Here is a 26619-nt window from a genome sequence, read left to right as displayed (position 1 = left end):
TTTGTGTGTTTGTTGTTTGCAATGCAATGCTTTGAAAATCTTGCAACAACTGAATGTGTAGGACAACTGAATTACCATATAAAACTTGGCCCAAAAACATGTCGAGCATTACTTTTAGTTGTGTCCCACTGCAGTCTCGCATTTCGCATTTGCAGCTGCTCCATCTGGAGACCAGCACCAGGACATTAATGTGGCCACCAAGCACATTACAACGTTGGGGACAAATGATGATTTATGCTGGCCAACAGCGACTCCCCAAGCTGTCAGCTGCGAGTCCAGCTCCAGCTCCAGCTCTAACTCCAACTACAACTACAGCTGCTGATAAGTATGAAGCACACTCGTCCAGCGAATGTTGTAAAAACAATTTTAAATGCATTTTCGCATCGTATTTAACATTCTTGGAATTACATGTAAATATTCGCTTAAATTTACTGCAATATACAATACTTAAGTTTGCCTTAAAAATATGCGAATTTCTTCTGTCACATGTCAGCCAGAAATTTCATTTTGTGGCATTTGAAGTGCTCCACTTATTTGCCAGACACTCGACGAAGGCAAGGAAGGAGGACGATCTCTACTCGTAAATCCATACAGCAAATTAATTTTAATGGGCTGACCGAAACGCTCGTAATCAAGTCAACTAAGAACTGGGCTCAAATGCATTCAAGTGCATTCAAATTGAATTTCAGTTAGCATTAACAGCAATAACAACAACAGAAATAACAACAGCAACTATCGGATGCACTCTGCTGTGCTAACTTAATCTATGGCCAAAAGGACACGCCCATTGTTGTTGAGCATATCAGACACTTGCCTAATTCGAACATATCCTTTAACACTCTTCGGCTGTTTTGCTTGCAACAAGGTAGAACAAAAGCCAAGCCAAGTGACATAAACTATGCACTCAATAGAAAGAGATGCACGCACATTTTGCTGCCAGAAAACCACACACACACACACACACACATACATCGTGTCTGTAGTATGCAAAATATTTATGTTGATAAATCAAGTTTGCTTTTGTGGATTAGGTGTATCTAAAATAAATTGAATTTGTGGCGTAAATGTAGCCCAAACAAAGGGCAGAAAGCCTATCCTCCAGAGACAAAGACAGAGATAGATACACAGAGAGAGAGGCAGAGAGAGAGCGTTTTAGCCAAGGGCGAGCAAGTTGTTGGCAAGTTGTTGGCCAAGTTATGAAGTTGTTTAATTGAAAATAAATCAGTTTAAAGGCAGCACACACACAACATGAGCGAACCACTAACTCCACTTGCCAAACAACATTTTACTCATCCGCTCTCACATTGTTTATCTTTCTTTAGTCGATGTTGCTGCTGCTCTGCTCTGCTCACCCGCTTTAGTTGCTGCCATAAAAAACAGAAAACAGAAAACTGAAAGCAAATACCGAATAGTCAGCAAACAAATGCGAAATGCTCGGTAAGTAGAACGAACAACGCTCAAGAGTTCTTCCGCGCCACGAATAAAAGGGAACTCGTAGAAAATACTGCGGAAATGCAGCACAACAAATACAATGAATCTCAATGTATATGAATATGCATGGCCATCACTCATACGCCCCATGCACCAACAGCGCTCTTCAGCGCTTCGCTATCGCCATCCCTATCTCTCTCACTCTTATTCTTACGCTGTCTGTTGTTGCCAACTCTAAATCACCCAAAAGCCGCTGCGGTTTTCTGCCACAACAAATGGCGACCGCAGCACTTGACCAAACCAAACTGCTGCAAAACTGGGCAACAGCAGCTGAAAAATTGTTGCAGATGAAGAGCAGAAGAAGCACTTGCTGCCAGACCCTTCACTTGCTTCCCCCTTCCCACCATCTTCAGCTCAATCTCATCCTTCTTTCTTCACTTGCTCTCTGTCTATAAAATTCCGCTGGCTAACCAAAACAATCAAACTCAGCGAGCTGTTAATGCAGCAAAGTAAATACTCAAACACTCACATACAATGTTGCTTGTTGCAAGTTAGCTAAATAATCAAGTGTGGCGCTTAAGTAAGTTGCTGACTGAATGCTGAGCTGAATACTTGAACACTCTTTCAAAGTATTCAGATGCAATTTCCCTCTTCTATCAGTTCACAAATCGAACCCCAACCAATTTCTGACCGCGTTACAAAAATTATTTATTTATTGGCCAAAAGAGAGCAGACGACAGACGACCAAGAGGAGCAGTGGCAAAGTCCAATTCAAAGACTAACAACAACAACAACAGTTAGAGGGACGAAAACATTTCGGAGCACGCAAACTGTCGGCAACATTTATAAATTATGATTGCAATCAACGTGGCACAAAGCGCTCTGCAAGTTGCGAGCTGCTTTTATTTCTCTTTCTCGCTCTGTTTTTTTTTTGGCTTAAATGACAGACGCAGTTACACACACACAGACAACACACTGCAATAAACGTGGCAATTTATATAAATGTTGCATATTCATAGCAAGTAATGGAAAAACTTTGCACAATGAAATTATTGTGGCCAATGCCAGCCGGAAATTTGTTGCGCAGCTAATGAATGAAAGTTCAGGACTTGGACACTCCGCCTCCTCCACTTTATTTGTGTGTGCGTGCGTGTGTGTGTGTGTGTGAATGCCTGTCATGTGAATAGCAAATGCAATTGCGAATGCCGCCTGTGGTCATCCCATGTCCACTGCGTGGGCGCAAAAGAAGCAACTTCAACGGCAACTGCAACTCAAACTGCAACTGCAACTGCAGCTCATTTATCTCCCCAGCATTATCAGCTGGGGAACAGCGCATGTGTGGCACACTCATATTTCGAGCCGACAGCAGTGGCAACACCTATTGCTGGCGAATATGCGAATATGTGAATACGAATGCGAGTGCACTCATGAATAACTATTTGCAAGATGCTGATAAATGACAATTGCCCGAGGCGTTGGCTGCAAACTGATCGCTGCCACACAGCGGACAGACAGACAGACAGATAGATTTTTTGAAAAGTTGTTGCGGATATCGCATGCATTTTTCGAATACACTGAGAGAAATACTCTTACAATTTTTGGGTATTATGGGAGAATAATACAAAGAAGACCAAAGGTATCTCTTCATTTTGATAAACCAAATACATATATGTAATAGTTTCAATTTACATATATAATGTATTTCATTCTTAAGGTTAATACAACAAATTTACACCCAAAATTGTGCTATCTGTTGTAGTAACCATATATGTAGGTATCTTTGAAATTTCCATACTTAGTGTGCATAAATTAATTAATTTCATTTTAAAGGGTAAAACACAAAGTTTAACCAACATATAAAGTATGATTTCAGCCAACATCGATGTCAACATTCCGCAACATCTAAATGAATGAAATAAATATTCATATCACTTCTCATTCATACATTATTTGATTTTATTATTTGCATCATTTTAAACACTATTCATACACATAATTTCTGTCAGTGTGCATAGATTAGTTCACTTCATTCTTGACATTAAAACAAAGAGTTTGCTCTCATTGTTGAGTTTATACAAATTAACATTTCAAAGAGTAATTACTTTCAAGAATATTTCCTCGTTCGCTCAGTACTCTGGAAAAACTTTAAAGCCATTGCTGAGACACTTAATTTAGTTGAAGGCAATGGCGATGGCGATGTCGATTAGTTTGTGTCTCGTGCTTGGCATTTGCAAGTTAAGTTTCAATAAATGTCACATGTCGCGGCGCATTAAATTTGTTGATTAAACCGAGTCGAGGTCGTGTCAAGGAATCGCATTCTGGCACATGACAAGAGCTGGCATCTGAGCCAGAGAAGAGAAGGTGGCAAGCACACAGGCAACGCCTCAGGTGTGTGTGAGGGTGTGTGTGTCAGAAGGGTTCATTAGGTAAAATGGCTGCGACACAGGATACCAGCAGGATATGGGTTAATAAGACACAAGACGCGCTAAAGTGACAAGCGTCACAGTGCATCTCCCTCTCAGCCCCCTCTCTCTCCCCCTCCCGCCAAGCCAGGCTCAACAGCTGCCCCTAAAAGTGTTTCAGCATCTTGTGCGTGGCGCGTTGAAAGTCATTAGCGTTTGCTGCTGCTGCTGCCTCGAATGCTGCGGGGTGTTAGTTGCCCCGCGGAGTGGCTGCTTGTAAATATTGCCCAAGCGCCAGCAAAAATACAGACAAAGCACACACACACTCGCACACACACCTAAACAATTCACTAGAGGGAGAGACAGAACAGTTGGCAGAGCAAAGAGTGAGAAGTGAGTCAACAACAGGCAACTGCCGCAACGCAAACAAGATTAATTAAGGAATGTAAATTTCGTCAAATTACGCGCCATTGTTTGAATGTGTGTGTATGTATGTTGCCTGCTCTCTCTCTCTTTCTCTCTCTCTCTCTGAAAGGATGTTGAGATTTTTTCCATTAACAACATCATCAATGGGTGGCCCAGGTTGTCAGTGTTTTTGAATGGTTTTTGCCCTCGCGGACAAGGTCGATTTCGGTCGCTCAAAAAGGTCGAACGGTCGTCGGTCGTCGTTCGTCGCTCGAAGCTGGCTGAAAAGGTGAGCAGCGGTTTTTTTGATGGGGATGCGAGGGCGGGAATTAGACGGATTTTGGCTGCTAGTGCTCAACACATTTCTCTCACTCTCATTCTCACTCTGAGTTCTCGACCCGACTCTCGCCCCGCAACCCTTTTCAATTTCGTCGCGCTCAGGGTTGGCCAACAATTTTTAATTAGTGTCGTCTTCGCTGCCGTTGACGTTCACATTCACGTTGACGTTGACGATGCTGATGCTGATGCCGACTACGACTACAACAACAAGAATTTGCGACGTCGAAGGCAACTGCGGCTTACCATAGAGCCCATGTGCCCCATTTACCCTTTGTGTATTGTGTCAAAAGCATGCATAAATTATTATTCATATATTTTTATTTTCTAATGAGCCAAGCCAGAAGATTACATTGCTTTAACCCCAGCAAAGACTCCAAGCCCAGGAGAACTGCCTGATGAAATGAGATGTGCGAGCCATTTATATTTATAAAGTGATTGCCAGCAAGTAATCCATAAAAAGAGGTAAGAAGAAACACAAGAATTGCTTGCATTTACGGAAAGTGTAAGTCATAGAGATTTTGCTTAGGGTTCATCTTAAAATAGAATAAGAATTTTTAACCCATCCCAAAAATTCTATAAATATTCAAGAGTTCGTACTTGGCAAAATATTAATTTATTGACAGCCTGAATTTGTTTTCATTATAAGAATAACTAAAACGAATACCTTTCCTTAGGTAAGTTCCACGCAAAACAAGTTCAACTTATGCAGGAAAAGACTAAAATGTTTTTGTAGCAATAAAATCAATCCAAAAAATTCAAAAATACTAAACAAAATAAAGCAGACTTCAATTGAATCTCGGCAAAATAATAGATAACTTTTATGAAACCAATATATCATTTAATATTTGTCAGAAATTGAGAAGAATTAAAAGCGAAAGCTCTTCTGTCTAACTCTTGAATTTTAACTCATACAGAGCAAGTTATCTACAATAGAGTATGCTTGAGTGTGAGATATCCATTATCATTTCAATAAACCATATTCTACAAATATTCAAAAATTACTAAAAATACCAAATGCTATGTTTGGTATATTAATATTGTACTACATTCAAAATATACCATAGAGTATATCATACTAAAATATACCTAATGTTGTATTTGGTATATTAATATTGTACTAAATTCAAAATATACCAAAAGCTATATTTGGTATATTTATATAGTGGAAGATTAAAGTGGTAGATTAAAATATACCATACATGTAATATATGTATACCAAAATATACTGAATTCTATTTTGGCATAATAATATACTACATTCAAAATATACCACACAGAACTAAACATAATAATTAATAAATGTAAAGAATAATGGTGTTCTCTTAAAGTCTTTAGGTATTTCCAACTGTACTTCTAGCCCAACTTTTCACACAGATGGAACCTGTGCTCGCTGCCAAATGTGAGCTAAGGGGTTTTTACATGATTTAATTGCTGGAAAACAGCACGTATGCAGAATTTCCCCCGATATCGCAGCACATGCAGGGACTATCTTGATACGCAGAATGAGGTAATTAGTTGGCCAGTTGGTGTGGGAATTACTCTTAGCCAGCGAGTGTGCCGAGAAGTTGGCCTAAACTAAAGCAATTACTGTCGTTGCACACTCGCTCACACGCAGACACACGTGTGTCGGAAAATCGTCTAGCTACCTGCGCAACAGAGTTTTTCCAGAGACATGTGGCGCATTGTTTACATTTGCGTGCCCAGAGGACTGGAAATGAAGACAGACAGAGACATGAATCCATCCGTTCGACGCATTCGTGTTCTGTACGTGTCGAAATGTGAATCCCAGCAACAAAGTATCTGCAACTTGCCACAACAACAGCAGCGGCAGCATTTGCTGCAACTAATGTCTGGCGGAATGTTTTGTTTGTTTGTCGGGAGACTTAGTATGTCAGTGGGCTAGGAATTGGGTCAGCCCGAGGTTCTCGTGAGCTAAAATAAACTACAGATGTAGCACAGTGCATTGCAGTGCAGCGCAACGCAACGCAACGCAGCAGGAAATGTCGGTTGCATGCCACATCCACATCCAAATTGGGAAATGTATTTTTGCTCCGTTTGAAGTTTGATTTAATTTAGTGCAGCAACGAGTTGCAACAGCTTCATTAGTCGATATATGTATGTATATATGTACTCGTATTTTTATGCTTTGGCAAACCGAGAAATATTACACACACACACACACCAACAACAACCACCAGCAACATCTCCAACATCATCTCCGACACCATCTTCTCCATTAAGCGATCCATCAATCAACGGGCAGCGTGTAAACGAAATTCTGACAGCCATGAAATCGTGTAAACGCAATCTCAGCTGCAGTCTCGCAGTCTCCTTCTCCGTCTCTCGAAGCCGGTTTATATGTCCATTGTCTTACTGTCTGTCTGTCCATCTGTCCATTCGGCTCTTATCTGAGGGTGGCAGACAGACTGACATGAATGATGGCTCTCAAATTACATTAAATGGAATTTCAATTGAGGCAAAGACGAGCAAAACCTCCTCCGCTGATGCGAACGCTGACAAGACAATACCCCGAAACAGGAACAGCAACACCAACAGCAACAGCAGCAGCTACAGAAACTGTAAATGGCATTTACATGTTCGCTGTCATAAGCCAATAGCTTCGCCTTCCTCCGCCTCCTCCTCCTCCTTCTCTTCCCCAATAATTCTCCTTTACAAGCTCTTTAATGAATCAGCAAGCTTCGTACCTATAGCAAATTCCAGATCCATGCCCATTGCACTTATCCAGTGCTGCAATCAGATAAATGCAATTAGGATTTGGCGACGCATTCGTGTTGCGAATTCTAAGCAAAAATTGCAAGCGGCATTTTCACTTGGACTTTGCCTGTCATTGGGGACATCGACAGAGACATTGTCCCATTGTCAAACGAGAAACGAGGATGCATCTCTCTGTCTCCAGAGACTCCACATGAAAGACAAAGAACCCGCTGACGTTGCCGATGTCGATGTCGACGTCGATATGCCTGCCAAAACTGATCGGCTTGTTGCCGATGCAGGACTAAAATAAAATTTGCTTTGCTAAGCAACAGAAAGACGAAGCAACAACTGATTGGACAACTTGCATGATAAAAGAAGCGACTTTGTCGTCGAGTGTTTGCTGTGATTCAATTAAAGTTTATTAATGCGAATCAAGTCAAGTGCAACCGAAGAGTCTCACTTTTTTTCGCCATCAACTGGCAACAAATGTCTATGAAGTAATTTTTGTTGCCTATTTTAGCAAGTTGTAACAAATATTATAAAACATTAAACTCATTACAAACTTGTATATGGACATTTTCGGACGTTCCCAACTGCAAAACTTTTAAGCTTATCTTTCTGTAAATTATATTTATTTTTATTGTGCTTGTTTGAGCTAATTTCAGAAGAAATATGCGTTGTTAACACATAAAACTAATTACAAGATATATAGTCAATATCGAACATTTAGTTTATATTTTAGTTAAGCTAATTTGGCAAGTTGAAATAAATATTGTAAAGCATAAAGCCAATTACGAAAAATAGTTCATATATTCATTTGTTATACAAATTGAACAACTAATGGCCAATTCCCATCGAAATTAAATGCAAAGCATAATTTTGGTGTGGAATAAAGAGCGAGTGCATCTGTGAACTTAGAAATAGCAGTGCGATAGAAAAAAAATAAAAACATATTCCTTTTTAACATATCATATTCCTTTTCGCTTGCACCTTGTTTTTGTAAGATAGAACATGAGATGATGAGACAAGATAGAACAGAGATGAGGAACAAGCAAAAACCCCATGAAATTTGTTTTGTTTTACTAATGTTTTCGTCGGCTCACTGAAAAAGCAACTTTTGATTTGCTTCCATGAAATATGTGGAAATGTAAATTGTGTTCATTAAATATGTTCAGGAAATAATTCAACATTGTCAATGCTTTGTTTCTCGTCCTAAGCTAAAATTAATTACTATAAAATACTAAACTAATTATGAATGAAATGAAAGTAGTGAAATATTGGAAAGAGTCAACCGCCAGATACTCAGCCGATAAACATATTTCAAAGGAAGAACTTTAGCAACGAAAACTCAAAAATTTGCTGTAGAATAATTTATAGGGTATGCTGTAGCCTTTTCTATTTGCTGGTCGCTGTTTTACTTCAAAGCAACGGCAGCTCTCAATTAAATATTTAAGTTGAAGAAATGCAATTTCAATTAGCGCCACAACATTTAGCCATTAGCGTTGAGCACGAGATTTGTGCCAATTGCAAAACTCAGCATAAAGAACCAGAAGAAGAGCAAGAAAAGCAACAAGAGGAAGAAGAGCAACAATGGCATCAACATTGTTGGCCAAGAATCGGACACCCGCGCTGCTCACTCACTCAAAATCATTACGTGATTAAGGTTGCCATTACGGCGGACAGCAAAAATAGAAAACTAGAGCATGGCACGCAGACAGCGGCAGCTGAAGACGGAAAGTGGAAAGAGTAGAGTGGAGAGTGTAGAGTGCAGAGTGGAGAGCGGAGAGTAGCGACGACGACGACGACGACGACCGCAATTGCGCTGCTTTGGGTTTTCGGTATAAATAAAAACACGGCAAATTGAAATAAATAAATCAGCTCGACAACAACACATAAAAAATTCTAAAAACAAGTTCAGTTGAATTGAGATGAGATAAAATAAAAGAAACAAAAAAAATAATGGGGAAACTGAAAACAATTAAAATGAAAAACCATAGCACTCAGCACTTGTCTTGCAACGAGGGCAAAGGTCAAGCGGAACAAACCAAATCTGCCTCTTAAGGCTGCTGCAGTTGCAGTCTGCAATGTGATTGAAAGTCCCAATCTCCATCTCAATCCCAAACCAAATCCAAGTCCAAATACGAAGTTTGCTTTGGAAATTGTGCGGAAATTGTGGGAAATTTGTATGCAATGTTGTCCTGGTTACCGATGTTCTTCTTCTTGTTGCTGTTGTTGTTTCTGTTGTTGTTGTTGTGCCGCACGAGCGAACAAAATGGTTTCGAAAACAAATTTGCCGATCTAATTAAAAGCTAAATTGTGAGCGTTAAACGTTGACTCCTCCATTGAGAAGGACTTCGCGTCCCACTTGCCACTTGCCTCATGCCACCTGCCGCCTGCCACTTGACCATTCCCCTTGCAATTCGTTTTGTAGGTGGCTGGGAAAAACAGTGAAAAGCATTTAAGTTGCACACTCGCACACTCAGCGCTATTTTCTTGTCCAACCTTTCAACAAGTTGGCAACCAATGCAATTTACAACAGCCACAGGATGCAGGAGGCAGGCCGCAGGCTGCAGGACTTGCAAGGACAGACCCATTACTGGGGCACCAGAAGGAAATATAGAGCAAAAAAAAAAAAGAAAACAAAATGAAGAGAGGGATAGAATGAGAGAAAAATAAAAGTATGCCAAGCCCACGCGCTGACCATCAATGAATGAACGAGTTGTGGTGGCAGTGGAAATGTGAAAATGTGGATGGCTGGCAAATTGTAAATTAATTGATGAAAGCAACGTTTAGGATGCACACAAACACAGAGAAAGAAAGAGAGAGCGAGTGGAAGAGATAGAGAGAGAGGACAGTAAGAAACAGCAGCTGCTGTTTCCATTTGCTAACCACAATATTTGAACTGCATTTGGCATCTTTCAACTGCAACTCGAACTAAAACTTGTTCGTTTTTTCATGCCCCACACACAAACACACACACACATACAGAGACAGCTCACGTAGCATGTCCTATGGCAAGCTGCCCTGACAAATTGCTGGTAGCAAGATTAATGTTGTGCATTATCTTTCCTCATTTGTCGATTGTCAATGCAACTCGGACAAGTCCGTGGGCGGCACCTTTGCATTGCTTCTACTTCTTTCCACTTCACCTTCTTCACTCTACCTCTCCCTGCTCCCCTTTAATCTGTATGTGTGTAACTACCTCTCTTTGGTCTCTGCTGTCCCTGTCATTGTTCTGTGATTTTCCATTCTCTATCATTGACATTTTTCAATTTGATGTGCGCACTCAAGGCTACACTGTGGACTGTCCTTTTTTTATGGCAAATGACATGGCAAGGTAATTTCACTTTTTTCCTTCTCTCTCTCTCTCTCTTTCTATCTCGTTTTTTGTTGTACTATATATGTATTATTAACGACAGCATCGAGGTTGCGGATTATTAAAGCAAAGGTTGCGCTTTAAAGCACTTTGCAAACACATCATCGAGGCATATTTCAACTGCTGGACTCGCATCATAAAAACTGCCGACTATTGACTGTTGACATCGTTGAATGCTACCAATTAGCAATCCCCATTGTCCCAGCCAGCCGTTGGCTGCTGTCCAAAACAATATGTTCACTGGGCCAAAAACAACTGTTGGCTAAATCTAAATCCTTGCGACCAACAACAAACTGACTAAAACAAATAACACACACAAAAAATGAAACGAGAACATTTCGAAATTTGCCATGGACTTAGTTTTCTCTTTCGCTCTGCCAACTTTTGCAGACGCACAATAGCTTGGCATCAGGCATCAGTTTAGCTGCGTCTCCGTTTCCAACTCCGGGTCCGAGTTCGAGTTCGAGTCCGAGTCCTGGCTCGAGGTCCGTTATACGTACAATGTGTGGATGGAATTTTTAGGTCCAAATCCTGTCGGGTCATAAAAAGTGCTTATTACATTATCACCTCAAGCGTGGCTGAGCTCAGGCTATGGCAACAGCCACGCCCCCTCGCACACACACACACACACACACACACACACACATGATGTCTGCCTGCCCTTCAATAGTCTCAATTGACTCACTCGCTTCTTTCCTCTTTTTTTGCTTCTTTTTTTTTGTGGACTTTTGGCTTAGGCTTGGCTTTATTATGGGCCTGGCAGCTGCTGCGTTTTTCAATTTACGCTTTTTAGGCCTTTGGGCCCTCTCCGAAGTGCGCGTTCACCTGAGCCCTTAGCCCTTAGCCCTCATCCCTTAGTCATCAGCTCGGCTCGTGAGCCTTGAGCCGATTTGGCTTGTTGCTCCGCCGTCATCATCATCGGCTATTGGCAAATGTTTGCGGCAAAAATGCGAAAAATGTGTAAATTTTCGTTGATGTTTTCCTTTTTTCTTGTTTCTTCTTTTCTTTTTTTGTGATACTGTTCAGCTTCACTTTTAGCTTTTATTTTTTTTATAACGCTGCTGATCCGCTTTGGCGTCGAGTTCATTCAATTTGGATTAAGTCGTTCGTGTTGATTAACGAAATTGACTTTTTTTTGGTACGCAGAAGGGAAGAGCAGCAGCTGGGATGGAAACGAAAGCCTGTCAAAATCGATGGACGGCTGTAGTAAAAAGAAAAACTCGCCTGTAAACAATTTAGAAGGCAATGCCAAAAGACATTTTGCTAAATATTCAATCAATTTGAAATGCATGCGATGGCGATTGCGACTGCGACAGCGACACCGACAGCGACTGAGGCCAATACAATAAATCACAAAATATAAAAATACATAACAACAACGACGAAAAAAAAATGTCTCAATTTCCGGCGTAACAAAATATGCGTCATAACAATAAAAATGCGCCAAGCCCAACAACAACAGCAGCAACAACGACAGTAAGAAGCTGAGCTGCCAAAGGCGACTGCTGCTGTTGCCACGTTTTGCTAAATAACGCAAATAAACAAGACAGGCGACAGGCCATAATATATCATGGCCCAAAGGCGCTTGACGACGACAAGGACAAGGACAAGCACAGGACGAAGCACAGAGACTAAGAAACGAAGAAGCGATAAACATAGAAAGAGAGACTGTGAAATCGGGGGCCACGGGGCGAATAATGACTGTCAAGGGGGAAACGGATCCATCGACAGGCTGTCCATCCGTCCGCCTGTCTCTCCGCCTGTCTGTCTGTCTGAGTTAACTGGGAATCAATGACATATCGTTATAACTAATACGTGCCCGCTGGCCCGACAAAATGCCATAAAAAAGTGAAAATAAAATAAATATACGAATAATAATGATGATAATACTCCTCGAACATGCTACACGCTGCATGCCACACATACACTCGAGTGTGTGCCACATGCCACATGCCGGATGCTACTACAGCACAATAATAACAACTGTATCATTGACTCGGACCAATAGACCAATTTATTTAAACACATTGAAAACTAGCAGAGGGAGAAAGAGATATAAGCAAACTGTGTGAAAAGACTTTAAAGCGCATTAAAGCTTTAAGTTTTAAGAGCGTGAAATTTGCCAATAAATGTTAATAATGTCATTAGCATTTTTTGAATTTGAGTTTCTGAATATTACCATCGTCAATAAATAAATAAAATGCAATGATTACTCAGTGAAGTGCCATCGAAAGAACTTCAAAGCACAGTATTAAAGCGTGAATAATAAAAATCAAAGTAAACCCCTTTATTTTGTCATTCAACAATTCAATTGTCCGCTAATTGGCCGGCAACTAATTTACTGGCTTAATCCTTTAGCCAGAGTGTGGCCAAAGTAAATGCCAAAAACCAGAGGCAAACAAGTTGAAACAGACAAACAACAGCTGTAAGTTTCCTGTCCGCATAAAGTTTCCTGTCCAGCCATAAGGACTTCGGACTGAGGACTGCGACTGAGAATGGGGCTCAGGGTCAAGCACACGCTAAGGCACTAAAAGCTCTTCGTTGTCCGGACAGTGGCTCAAAGCCGGATATCCACATAATGCCCCACAGGAGTTGCTATCAACTCCTGGCCCTGCCGCTGCCCAGCGCCGTAACTTGAGCTCATAATTTATTTCGATTACGCCGCAGCACGCAATTTGCGCTGAAAATATCCTTTAAGCGCACCGCACGCAGCAAAACACGCCACGCACACACATACACACACACAGACAGTCACGTGCACTCACACTCGCAGACTTACACACAGACACACACACATATGGGGAGGAAGAAGCAGACTTGCAGTGAGATAAGCATGCTCGCAATTTCCGTTTCCGCTTAGTTACCGTTGTTAGTCGCATTTCCGAGTCTGCAAAAACCCCACTAAGCAACAATTAAATCATCGCCCAAATCAGCAAATGAGATAATGCCAATTGAAAGTTAAATCACGCTTTTACATTGCCACCAAAACGAGACTAAAACAAATTAGCTTCTTTAAATTAGTAACTAAAATAGAAAAGTTAAACTGTGTTTATTCCTTGCAACTATAAAGAATAAATATATCAAAAAATATTATAATAGATATATTATTATATTTAAGAAAAACTTTTGTCTTAGTTTTGCCCGACAATCTGGTATATTTGGTACTTTATGGTATATTTAAAATATATAATACTATATCAATATACCAATTATAACTTCTGGTATATTTTAGTAGTTTTGCGGTAAAGCAATTTGGCATATTTTATCAATTCTAAAGCACTGTTTTGATATAGTATCAAATCCATATACCAAATATGGCCTTTGGTAGAAATTAGTATTTTGATGGTACTCTGTATATTTTACGAATAATACTGCACTGTTTTGCTCCTATTAAAAATGGGTAGCTTAGTTACTTGTTTTAGATTTAAATTATTGTTTAAATCAAACCAAATTTTAAGCCGACAAAATGAATTATTAAAATATTTCAACGATTTGGAGAATATTTTAAAACTGTAAAATCTCAACCCAATCTAAAACAGTTGTTAAAATCGAATGTCCAATATACTTAGCAGATTAAAATTTAGATTAAACATTTTGACAAAATTCAGTAAAGGATTTATTGAATTGACCCATAAATTTATAAAAACCAGCGAAGCATAAACAACCTCAGACCACATTTAAGTATCGAAAAAATACTCATGCTGTAAAATGTATTTGAAGACAATCAAATGTTATGTTAGTCCACTGAAAACATTTTCCCTTGTTGTGGGTTATGTAACAATTCCGAAAACAAAACTCAGCTTGTTGATTGAAGCGACAGAGAAGGGGAGAGAGGGGCGCATTCTTGGGGCATGAGTCACTGAGGCTTCCCGTGAACGCTTGTATCAATTTTGATTGGAAAACAAAGAAAGAGCAGCAACAACCGCCATAAAGACCGAAACTGAAACTAAAACTGAATCATGCCTCAGGTAGAAAGAAGTCGAACAATATTTTCAGCCTTTGCTGCCATTAGCTGACTAATGGAGAGCGCTACCCAGTGGAGAGCTGATCAGTTTCTGGGCTTGTGTCTTGGCCAAGTTAAGCGCTTTAACGTTTACAAAACGTTTGCAGTTAGCTGGTTTTTGTTTCGTTGGTGTGCGCATTTTACGCTTAGAACTTATAAATATTTATGGCACACATAATGCAGCGAGTTAAGGTTGAGTTGAGCTTGGCCAATAATTTTTGCAGCGCAGTCTCCATCTCCAACTCCCTTTCAGTTTCCATTTCTCTGCTTTTGCTATCAGCGCTCGTAACTCAAGCGTGCAGCTGAGCATGTGTGTGTGTGTGTGTGTGTGTGTGTGTATTTTGGGTGCAGTGAAGCAAGCATTTTTAGCTGAGGGATTTATGTGCACTGACATGCAACTTAAATGCAAGGACAACAAACGGTTGCAGATAGCGAAGAAAAGGCGAAAGCCAAAGCAGCTCAAGGAGCAAAAAAAAGAAAAAAAGAAAAAGAAAAACACAAAGAAAAAATGGAAGAAAACACCCAAACTAGCTGAAAGAAATACACAAGCAGCCATAGCTAACTGCGTTACAGGATATTTCCGTATGTGTAAGAGCCAAGAGCAGGCTGCACAACAATTGAGAAAAATATGCGAAGCACAAGGATTAGGCGAACACACAGAGCACAATTTATGTGACTTTTGCATGTGGGCCACAGACTGGAGGCGAGTCGACTCGAGTCGAGCATGGCTATGCCAACAGACATTAGTACTATTTCCGGCCCAGGCCACAAAATATTCAATAATGTATTAAAGATACAGAAAGAGTTGGGGGAGGAGTAGTGAAGACATACAGATACAGCAAAAGATACGGACAACTCAACTGAAGCGTAGCAGCAGGATAAATCTAAATAAGACGTGCTTGAGAATCTCCAGCAGGAGCCAAAGTCGCAGACGAAGTCGAAGTCGAAGTGGAAGTTGGAAGCAGGCCCGCAGCATTTGTGCAATGAAGTGCAATCGAATCGAATCGAACCGAAGCGAAGCGATATGAATGCACAGCATTGAGTGTGAGTATGTGAATGAGCTTGAGCTGAGTCTTTAACTGAGTCATTGACCAGCTACCTGAATGGGTTCCTCGCAGAGTTGCCAACAATTCGTGTCACGACACGAGTTGTGCTCATCTCTAGTCTGCAGCTTCTTCTGTCAATGTCCAGGCATAAAACAAAACGGAAACGAGACTCGCTCTCGGACATCTCTCTCGCCGTTGCATCTCGCATCGTCTGTGGGCGGAAACGGAAATCCAGCAAACATTTATGGCTTGCCATGGAGCTGATGAAATTATTGAATCCACACATACACACACACATTTAAACTGCAACTGCAACTTAAAGCGGAAAGTCGACTGCCAGCTGAGACCATAAAGAGAGACAGATAAAGCGAGGGAGAGAAAGAGAGTGGCAACCGGTAAAAATTGATAATCAATCAAACGTAACGTAACGCAACGCAGAGACACTTAATCACTGTCTGCAGCTGGGACTTGGCTGACTTGGAGTCTCAGACTGAGTCTGAGTCTGGATCGGGATCTGGATAGAGGTTATCCAAGGGGCTTTGGCTCAACTGCAACTGGCCTTAACTTTATCAATTACGCCTTTGTGTGACTGGCCACTGACAGCAGCGACGGTGATGAATCACGGCAAGTCGAACTTGTGTCCAGTGTTTGATATGATGCAATGCAAAGCTTTATCGAAATTATCACCTGCTCTTGATTCAATTAACGCTTCAATGCTAATTGCTGTGGCAAACACTTGCGATGTGTATGTGTGTTCAAACGAATTGAGCCTTAACCTTAACCCTTGACATACTCAAACACGAAGCACGTAACTCGAACCCCAATTTGAGACTGTCAATAACATCGAGCATCGAGCACTCTTCAAGGCGCACCTGAAGCCCAATTTTGTGGTCAGCTTGAAGTATTGCACTTAGTTGAAAAGTGAGAGCGAGAGAGAGTGTGTGTGTGTAAAAGAGATGGAGAATTCGCTTTTGTTGTCTACTTGACATTTGTCATGGGGATGTTGCGACTTGTCCGCAAAACCGAAAAAACCACAACAGGAATTTGCAACAACTACTAAAAGCAAAGTGTAGTTGTGTGTTCGCTACTGATGCACAATTGATTGAACAATGCGAGTCATGTTCTCTGATTGTGTAATTTGTTGTTGTGCAATTAATAAAATGTCCAACTAAATTGAGAGCAACCGCAGACCAAAGACTTGACATTGCATCTGTGTGACGTCACCTGCGCTACAAAATGCGCCAACACGCGTGCCTCCTGCGGTCGCTGCGGTGTTGCACATAAGAACAAAGCAAGTTCAATCTAAACTCCTCAATTCAATACAATTCCATTCCATTCCGTTCCGTTCCGTTCCTTTGCGTTCCATTCCATTGAGAGTTGTTGTCACAGCAACCGCCGCGCTTTGAACGCGGATTCAATTACACAAAGCCAAAAGCTCAGAATTGGGATTGCATAATTTTTGGCGGGGGTGTCATAAATCAAAGACAGCGACACAGCGGCCATAACAAAAGACGGGTGTGAACAAAGAGAGAATAACAAATGCAGCAGTGACAACTAATCGATACCCTGTACACTGATTAAAGTGGACTATTTCATATTCTATTTTAAGTGAATGCAGTAAAAATGTAATTGCTATAAAGTTTATTCGGCATTGCTTATTAGAATTATTGTGGCTTGAAGCAATGGCATCATCTTGTTTACAACTTGCGAAACTTGCTTTGTTTTCCGCCTTGAGCTGCGCATAAAGTGCGAGTGGAAAATTATGAATTTTCACAGTTAGAGCCAAAGACAAACACCAAAGGCAGACACACAAAACGCAGCCAGACAGGAGTCAAATAATTAATAGCCATGCCCAAGGAGCAGAGACTGAGGTGATAGCAGAAGCATAAGCAGAGGGGAGGGAGAGAAGCGAGACTTGAGCGAAAACAAACGACAAAACAAAAACAAACAAAAACACGCAAAACAGATTTGCATGCACAAAACGCAGAGTTGAATGGTTACGAAAATTGAGGGGACTGGGACACATGTGGCAGGAGTCGCTGGGGCAAGTGGCATGTGGCATGTGGCAGAGCTGCTCGTCGTCGTCGTCGTCGGTTGCCTTGGACGCCGACAGTAGCTTGTTAGTAGCCAAGCCCGGATAGGACAGACCATGCGAGGCCAACATCATCATGTCTAGACTTTAAGTTGGCTAATAGCCGACGAGGCTGACGATGCATCCTTTCAGTGGCGAACTCGTTGAAAATTTTGGTTTTAGAATTTTTTAGTTGTACGCTTTTTTTTCTGGCCAGTGAAATTTGTACTAAACTGAATTTACGCTTTTGTATTACTTATTCGGCTCCATTATTTGTACAGATGAAGTCAAGCGTAGCGCGCTGAGCTGCTCTCAGCCAGGCTCGTCCCTTGCCTCTTGCCACTTGCCACTTGCCACTTGCCTCTTACTCTGGTCGAGTTGTGCTCTCTGTGTGCTTGGCTTTCGCTTTTATTTCGGCCTGTCCTTTGGCTTGGCTTTGGCCTTTGTGCGACGTTTTTTATGCCCGACCGACCCTGCACTTGATAATGAAATATAAACGTGGCGATATGTGAGAGAATGAGCATCAGTCTGTCTCTCACAGAAATCCGGCAGCATAAAGCTTAACGCAAAACGAAAACAAAAACAAAAACGAAAGAAAATATGCAGAAAAAACACCACAACAGCAGCAACAAGGACTTCATTTGGCGTTCGACGTGGCATCTACAATAATAAGAACACTCCGACGGGGAGAAATCATAAATTAATCCGATTTAAGCCGTTGAGTAGCTTATTTTTTTATGCACCTCCATCAACGGACAGTTTTAGTTCATTTGGCTTAATGAGCAGCCAGTCAGTCAGTCACTTCGAACAAAGTCCAAGCTCTTTTAATAAGTAGCCAAAGCTGCAACTAGAAAAACAATTTGTTTGTGCAACAAAAGTTGACATGATTGTACAAAGAGCAGGAGGGCGGTAAATGTGCGTCTGATTTAGGTTGTCAAGGTGTCTTCATGACGACGAACTCAAGTGGTAATGCTCACTTCTTCTCAGCTGCCACTCGAAGCAGCATCGTAATCATCATGATGAGCATTCGCATCCTGGCAACGCAGGCAGCTCATTACGAGCCTTGACACGCACTTGCAACAGCTGCTGAACTGCTGTTGCTGCTGCTGCTAGTACTGCTTGCAACTCAAGGGCTCAAGTGCGCCCCATTCTAAATTCAATTGAGCTTGAAGTGTTCAAAAGGCGCCAAGCCATGCAGCTGACGAATGCAGTCAAGACTCCAGACTCCAGGCGAGACAGACAGCTGGAGCTCAGCTCCTCCTGCCACGGCTCAGACACCTTTGCACCAAAGTGTAAAATAAAATCAGGCAGACAAAGTAAAAAAGAGAAAGAGTCAAAGACACGCAAACAAACAGCAGGGACAAGTAAGAAAACTTTAATCGAGTGTGCTCGACTGTGAAATACCCGCAAAACAATGCGGTATTTATTTTAAAATATACCAAATTAATATACCGCAAAAATACTAAACATATAACATTGTATTTAATTGGGTATATTGATATAGTAAATAAATATACCGAAATAATATACCACGAAAATACTAAAAATATACCAAGGATCATATTTGGTGTATTGATATTGTACTATAAGAAAAACAGTGATATATTAATTTTAAAATATGCCAAATTATTATACCAAAAATACTGAAAATGTCAGATTTGGTATATTCATATAGTACATCATGCAAAATATACCAGAGAACCAGGCTATCTACACTTATGTATATAATATATACTATATATACTATTGTATATACTTTATAAGGTCGGAGATGCCTCCTTCTGCCTATATTTCATGGAGGCACAAAGTTATATTACCCTTCTGCCCTATGGGTAACGGGTATAAAAATCAGTGAAATGGGCGAACGGAAAATTGTTGATTGCAGCTTTGGGATTGCACTTATGTTAAATCTGTTTGCGGCTCAGTTATATTTTCGGGATTTGTTTTTTTTGTTTTTGCCTAGTTGAACCATAAATATTTTCGATATCAGCGCACTAAACATTTTAAATGTTGTAGAATTTATGCGTCGCAATTTTGCTATGAATTACAGCAAATTTACAACGTGCCACAAAATTATTTGGCGAAGGGTATGCACGACTAGACATCAAGCAGAATATTTTTAAGGAAAAAGGTATGCGAAGTTAACTAAAAGTTTAATAAAATGAAGGTTTAATATATTAATTAATTGTAATTTGTAACTCTTACTAGTCTATCATAAGATTAGAAATTGTTTTCTGCTTCCATCCTTTTTTTGGGTTCGTTTCGCTGGCCAACTGCTAAATTGGCCAAATAAAAGCTACTGACTGCTAATGGCTTTTTCTCTGTGGGATTTTCACTATTGTGGTTATGCATTTTACTGCTATTGCTGTTGCTGTTGTTGTTGCACTTTTCGGCGTAAAACATTGTTTGCTAGCAAGTTGATGGCGCCTAATTGACATCAACATGCATTGCATTCATTGTCATTGTTTTCGAGCACTAATTGGCGATCGAGTCTGGGCAACATTTTATTGCAATTAATTGATTTAAAGTGCAATTAAATGTGCAGAGTCCTGCTAATTTTTGGGCCATTATGTGAATGAATATTTACCAAATATTCAACAGACAAAGAATGTCGCACTTGAGTATTTTCCGAATGGAATTCGATTGGTAATAGTCATTTGGCTGTCGTCTGACAAAAATAGATGTATAGCTTTGACACGGCTGTTTAAATAGAAATTGCGCATTTCTATTAAAAAGAACTCTCCCTCTACCTTTCCCCCTCCCGCTGACCTTCTTCCACTCTTGGGCCATTAGCAGCTGAACTCATTTGTAATGCCAAAGTAAACAGAAAATTGTTGTTATTGCTTTTGGTCGGCGTTTGAAAATGTCAACGAAATAAATTCCGTGTGGCATAATAAAATATTTACACATTGGCAAATGCTGTCACGCTTTAACAATTACCGCAGCTTTGTTGTGGCTGCCCCAACAAGATAAACAGCAACCCAATCGAATAATTTCCATTCCCATTCCATTGGACTTCCATCTTTATTATTGCCGCTGACTATTCATAAATAAAAAATACAAGTATCCGCAACTCTTTTGAATGAGGAAAGGCTCTTATCACAGAAGTTGATTCATGACGAACTTGAACAAAACATCAATTCACTCGAATATAACTGACAACATTCAGTTAGTCAGTCACAAACATTTCCGATAGTGTGTGGACTGCAATGATTCATGCATGCATGAGTGCCAAAATGAGTGCTCACAAATGCACTCGAATACGCTGAGATTGGCTCCAAAATACTTGAAATAAATTCAAAGCAGCTTTGACAACAGATTAAAGAGAGAGCTTCAGCTTTATAGTTAATGTCACTGAGTTATGCTTTGGCACAACTGCAGTTGGAAATCATTTCAATTAAATTTGCGCAAAGTACTAAAAAACTTATGGCTCTATTTGTAGCATGTCGACCCAGTTGCATGAGCCATAAACATAATCTAACTCATAATTTATATTTATGTTTCGCAGCTCTTTAAATCAAACTGTTCGGGAATGATGAACTAAAATATCTTGCCAACTCTTTAAAACAGTGTACAAACAAATGAAAATAAATTATTTAAAACAGCTGCTGCAATATATCAAAAAAGTATTAATTAATCATTTGTTGACATATTTTTAAGCAGCTTTGGCATATCCTTCCTATTTAATTCACAGGGTATACAAAGTCATATCTCACACACGTTTTTCATGGCAAACATTAACTGCCCTATACTGGACATAAATATAAATTTAAAAGTATATATACTGTAGATAAATGTATATAAGTGTTTTTTTTTATAAACACATATAGAACTATAGAATTTATATATGTATATAATGTTTGGCACTCATTAAACTACTCAAAAGTTTTCGAATGATTTGCCAAAATTTGTATGTGCGTGTCGCCAGAAATGTAAAATTATTAGAAATAATTTATAAATGTTTAACAATTTGTTGGACTCGACAGAGCAAACACATAAACAATTGCAAATGTGTGCGAGTGTGCACATAAAATATCCAAAATGGCAGCAAAGGAAATTTCGTTGGTCGGTTGGTTGGTTGGTTGGAAAATGGTCGGGAAAGCTGTGTGTACCGTGCGCAAAAACCGCGCGCAAAAAACAAATAGCTAGAAATTTATTTTTAACAGAAAGAGAAGCAGAAAAAGGCGAAACAACTACAACAAATTCGAATATCAGCATTTAAATGCATAAATAAATTAACTGTTCGTTCAACTAATATTTTTTGTATGCTCTCTCTCTCTCTCTTGTTTTTCTATATTTTTTTTTTATTTGTATATTTGTTCCACGCGTTTTTCTGTCCAATTTCGACACACAAATTCCATTTGGCAATTGCTTGTTTCAATCAGTTGAAATTAAAGCAAATCTGAGCGTAATGGAATCTGTATGAAACATATAAAACCCATTTGAGTCAGTCTGTTCTACATACACATATGTATGTGTGTATGTAGCAATCACTATTTACTTGCATAAGGGCGTGGCACTTACCTTTTGCACTAACAGAGGCTGAGCGAAATCCACGCCGCCCTGCAGGCGGAAGCCCCAGGGTTGGGCATCGAAACGTGACAATTTGATTTGCAGCAATTGTGGTTGGGCCATTTTCCTATTGCACAGAGCCGGAATTTATTGAAATGTTTGTATTATTATTTGTAGTTGAACTGCAAAGAGATAGATAGAGAGACAAATAACAAAAACCGTGAGTCAGTATGCAAAAATATGTGTTCAAGATGGCGTATACTTGATATCACGTAGCCGACTAATTAATGAATATAAAATCAACAAAACTGGTGTAAGAGTAAACCGCAGCTTGGCAGCTCGGCAGCTCGGCAACTCCCTTGGACTCCTAATAAAGACATTATTCAGCCATGTATATGCACGTGCACACATTCAACATGCTAATCCTGGGTAACCAATCCCTAGTCCAACTGCTAGTCCTAGTCGTAGTCATAGTTGTAGTCATATTGCTATCTGGGCTGCCTTGATCTCGATGCCAGTTACAGCTACAGCTACAGCTGCAGCTGCCGGAGCATTCTCGCATGCAAAAATCTCCTCCTAGTGGCAACATACTTTCGCCTTTTGCCACGCAGGAGCAGAGCCGTCAAAGTGTTGAAGTAGGCGACTGAGTTATACTGGCACCAAAATTAGGTGAATGGTAATTTTAATTCTTAAATTTCTATTTAATACATTTTGATATTTATTTTGCTATATTAATTGATTTATTAAAATTATATGTTCAATAAAGATCTCTGTAAGGAAATTCCATTTTTCAAAGTACAGTAAAATGTAAAGAACCTTTCATTGTGAATGTCAAAAAACCTAGAAATGGTGGCACTATTATATCCAAATAGCTGATTTTGTTGAATGATGGCAACATCAAACTAGTTATATGTTTATTACTACATATGCATACATACATATTGATACAATAAACGCTGAAGCTTTGTTGACATAATATTATTTTTTAAATTTTTTTTTATTCCTTTCGAAATATACATATAATCTACATATGTCTAAATTTTAGATTTAATTTTGGCCTAGATTTTTACTTCTAAAGTAAAGCAAATTAATTTAGAAATCCAAAAAATGTTAACAAACTCATTATCATTTGAATCTTTAAAATAAAATATGTTTTTTGTGATATGTTCGGGCACTTCAGAATTGTCTATAAAAAATCAAATGAATCGCGCTGTAATGGTTACCAAACAGTTGGGCAGCTGTTGCCATCATCTCGTTTAACATATGTGACCCAAAGTGCTGATACAAATATCAAAACAAGTCGCCTATAGCGCTTGTAGTTCACATTGAAGAATTGAAAGTTATACGAACATTATAAGATTTATTGAGAGATTGAAAAATTAGCCCTTATTATAATATACTATACTTTCCACGACTCATAACAAACATGAAGTATTTAAATTGCCACTAATCGAGTATACCTCACAACCTTCAGTTTGCTGAGGACTGAACGCCTAAAACGAGTGAAACTTTGTTAGATATAAAATTTTTTCAGCATTCAACCAGACAGAGACACTAACACACACACACTAACACACAGACACTCGCATGCCATGGTTGGTGTTACAGTGTGTGCAAAAAGTGCACGCATTGAGAGTGCACATGAAACTGAGGCCAGTCGTATGTAAGTGTGGCTTACATGGGTTTTTTCCTGGTAATAGTCGTCATGGCTGCTTTGTAATTTGTACAGCATGTGTGTGTGTTGGTGTGTGTGTGTGTGTGTGTGTGTGAATGTGATGGTGTGTTCGGTGTGTGTCTGTTGATTTAGTTTGCTGCATAACAATTTTGCTGAGTGTTGTGTTTTTTATTAGCAAAGACGTCCAACCATCCGCTCTCTCTCTCGCTCTCGCTCTCCTTTTCTCTCTTTCTTTCTCTATCTGTCCCTACGAAGCAGAACTCGAGAGTGTGGAGGGAAGACACTCAAAGTGGAAGTAACTACATTAAGCTATTAAAACGACAGCAGCTGCCAGCTACAAAGGACAAGGACACGGCAACGAGTCTACGGCTACTTGCAGGATATGCCAGCTGGCAGCTTACACATACTAAAGAGGGAAAGCGCTATGCAGACTCATACTAATAGAGAGTGAGAGAGAAAGAGAGAGTGAGAACTGGAGACTGAGATACATTTTAGCACACACAGCAGTTTAATTAACGTTAAGTGCGGGTGGTAATGGCACCAGCTCGATCCTCAAGTCCACCACATGTGTGTGAAAGGGAAAGAAATGCAGAGAGAGAAAGGGAAAGGTAGAAAGAAGCCTTGACTTGGGCCATAACACGAAAGCATTTGCATTTGCATGTAAATACTTTGCCGCGATGCCAAACGATGGTGGGATGCGAAGTTGGCCCATTAGGCGGCAGCATCGTATGCACATGCACAGAAATAATTTAATTAAAATATGAAACAAAATGTGAAAAGCCAAAAAGAGCCGTGCTAAGTACCTGACACACCAAATAAACGCCGCCACATACGACTCTGTCTCTATCTGTGATTCGAGTACGAGTGCGAGTCTACTCATGAGTTCGTGTGTGTGTTTCGAGTGTTCAGAGTTGAGTGTTGAGTGTGTGGGCATCTGGATAATGGGTAATGGGTATATAGAGAGTGGGAATGCAGCGGCTAATTACCGACGACATTAGAATTGAGTTTAAATGGTTCTCAGCATTGCACAGCACTCGAACATATGCCAAAGTCTGTGGCAAAGTCTACTAATAGTCGAGCCAGTTTCTAGGGGAAGATATTTACTTTGAGGAAGTAAATTGAAGAATAGGAATATTATTTAGTACAACATTGAATAATTTAGTTATGAGTGGAATACAATATAAGAGAATAAGTAGAGCAAATCAATTAAACATTTAAATTTGATTCCGACAACTTACTGACAAATTACTGCAACATTCAGTATTGATTTATATGGGCAACTATATTAAATTCTAGAAATTCCCAAAAGATGCCACTAAAGTAAAGTAAAGAGAATTGAGGAATGGGAATATGATGCAGTATAATTTTGTTATGGTTTAAGCAAATTATACACTACAAGAAAATAAGTATCATAAATTGTACTACAAAAGTAGCTTTTAAATATGCTAGGTTGCAGCAAAAGTTAACTCAAATCGATTTACTCAAAAATTAAGCATGTATTCATTTTTGGGTAATTCGATTTGAGTTAACTTTTGTAGCAATCTTGCATACTTAAATTATACGTAACATAGATTACCCTTTTAAATTATATAAATAGAAGAAGAGAATTAAGCAATAGGAATGTGAATTAATATTGCATAGTTATACTTCGTAGAGGAGTAATACAATAAATCAGAAAACACAGCAAATACTTGAGTAAGAGCAGCCAAATGAACCATTATTTAAAAATGCTTCTGATGATATAAAACAAGAGTTAAGGGAAATTTCGTGACTCCAAAATTGAACTTTATTTATATGTATATAACATATATGTTTTGAATATACATATGTTATGTATATGATACCTAATTGTATTAGAGAAATTAAGATGTAAAAATTCAGAAGAATTCCAGTCAGTTGCAATTGCCTAAAATGAAGTCATGAAATATTATGCAATCGCAGCGCTAACAAAATAGATTTGTATTGAAATAATGTATTGTATAACACGACCCAAAAAGTTGAAAGTATTATCTATCTGCGGCCTCTTTGTCGTCGAACTTAATCCGCTTCAAGTTGTCAACTTGGCGCCCAATGACAATGCAACCCGCTTGTATCATTAATAAACTTATCCCCAATCCATTGCAGCTTTATATGACTAATAACCAAATGTCAGCTTACTATACGGATACACACGTATTTTGTTTCCTCGTGCGATATGGCCAGACGCTTTGGCATTTTACAAAATAAACAACTAAAGCCTCTTGGCCATATATGTATGTATCTAGATACATTTGTATTCTCGCACACTGTGTTTGTATGTATGACAGCCTGCGGCTGCAACGGCGACAAAACTTATCGCTAATAAGTTTTACACACAATTGGCAAATTAAAATTTATTTATATGCAGTCGATAGCAATACAAGGCGTGGAGTGGAGAGCGGACAGCGGAGAGTGGAGAATGGAGAGTGGAGCTGCCATTCGTCACGCTGTGCCTGCTGATTTTGCATGGCGATTATGGTTGGCGTTGTAGTTGCTGTTATTATTGCAGTTGTTGATTTTGGCAGTGGTGTTGGTGTTGGTGTTTATGTATTGGTTTTGGAATTGCTATTGTCCAGGAGCGAACTGAGGGTAAGATATAAACAACTAGCATTATGAGGTATTGAAA

At 39.6% G+C, this 26619-nt stretch overlaps 1 protein-coding gene across 15 annotated transcripts in view; it reads right to left on the bottom strand.

Annotated features, from left to right (window-relative positions):
• LOC117572421 (PDZ and LIM domain protein Zasp) overlaps positions 1-26619 on the bottom strand; it is a 67481-nt gene that overhangs the window by 25048 nt on the left and 15814 nt on the right. For all 15 annotated transcript variants that reach the window (XM_034255211.2, XM_034255208.2, XM_052004637.1 and 12 more), the window contains one exon: positions 22313-22482. In XM_034255211.2, the coding sequence (XP_034111102.1) occupies positions 22313-22423 (111 nt within the window). In that variant the 5' untranslated portion in view covers positions 22424-22482. The remainder of the gene's footprint in view (positions 1-22312; positions 22483-26619) is intronic.

The sequence above is a fragment of the Drosophila albomicans genome, chromosome 3 (assembly GCF_009650485.2).
Source record: "Drosophila albomicans strain 15112-1751.03 chromosome 3, ASM965048v2, whole genome shotgun sequence".
NCBI classification, from domain to species: domain Eukaryota; kingdom Metazoa; phylum Arthropoda; class Insecta; order Diptera; family Drosophilidae; genus Drosophila; species Drosophila albomicans.
This window is presented reverse-complemented; position numbering and strand designations above follow the sequence as displayed.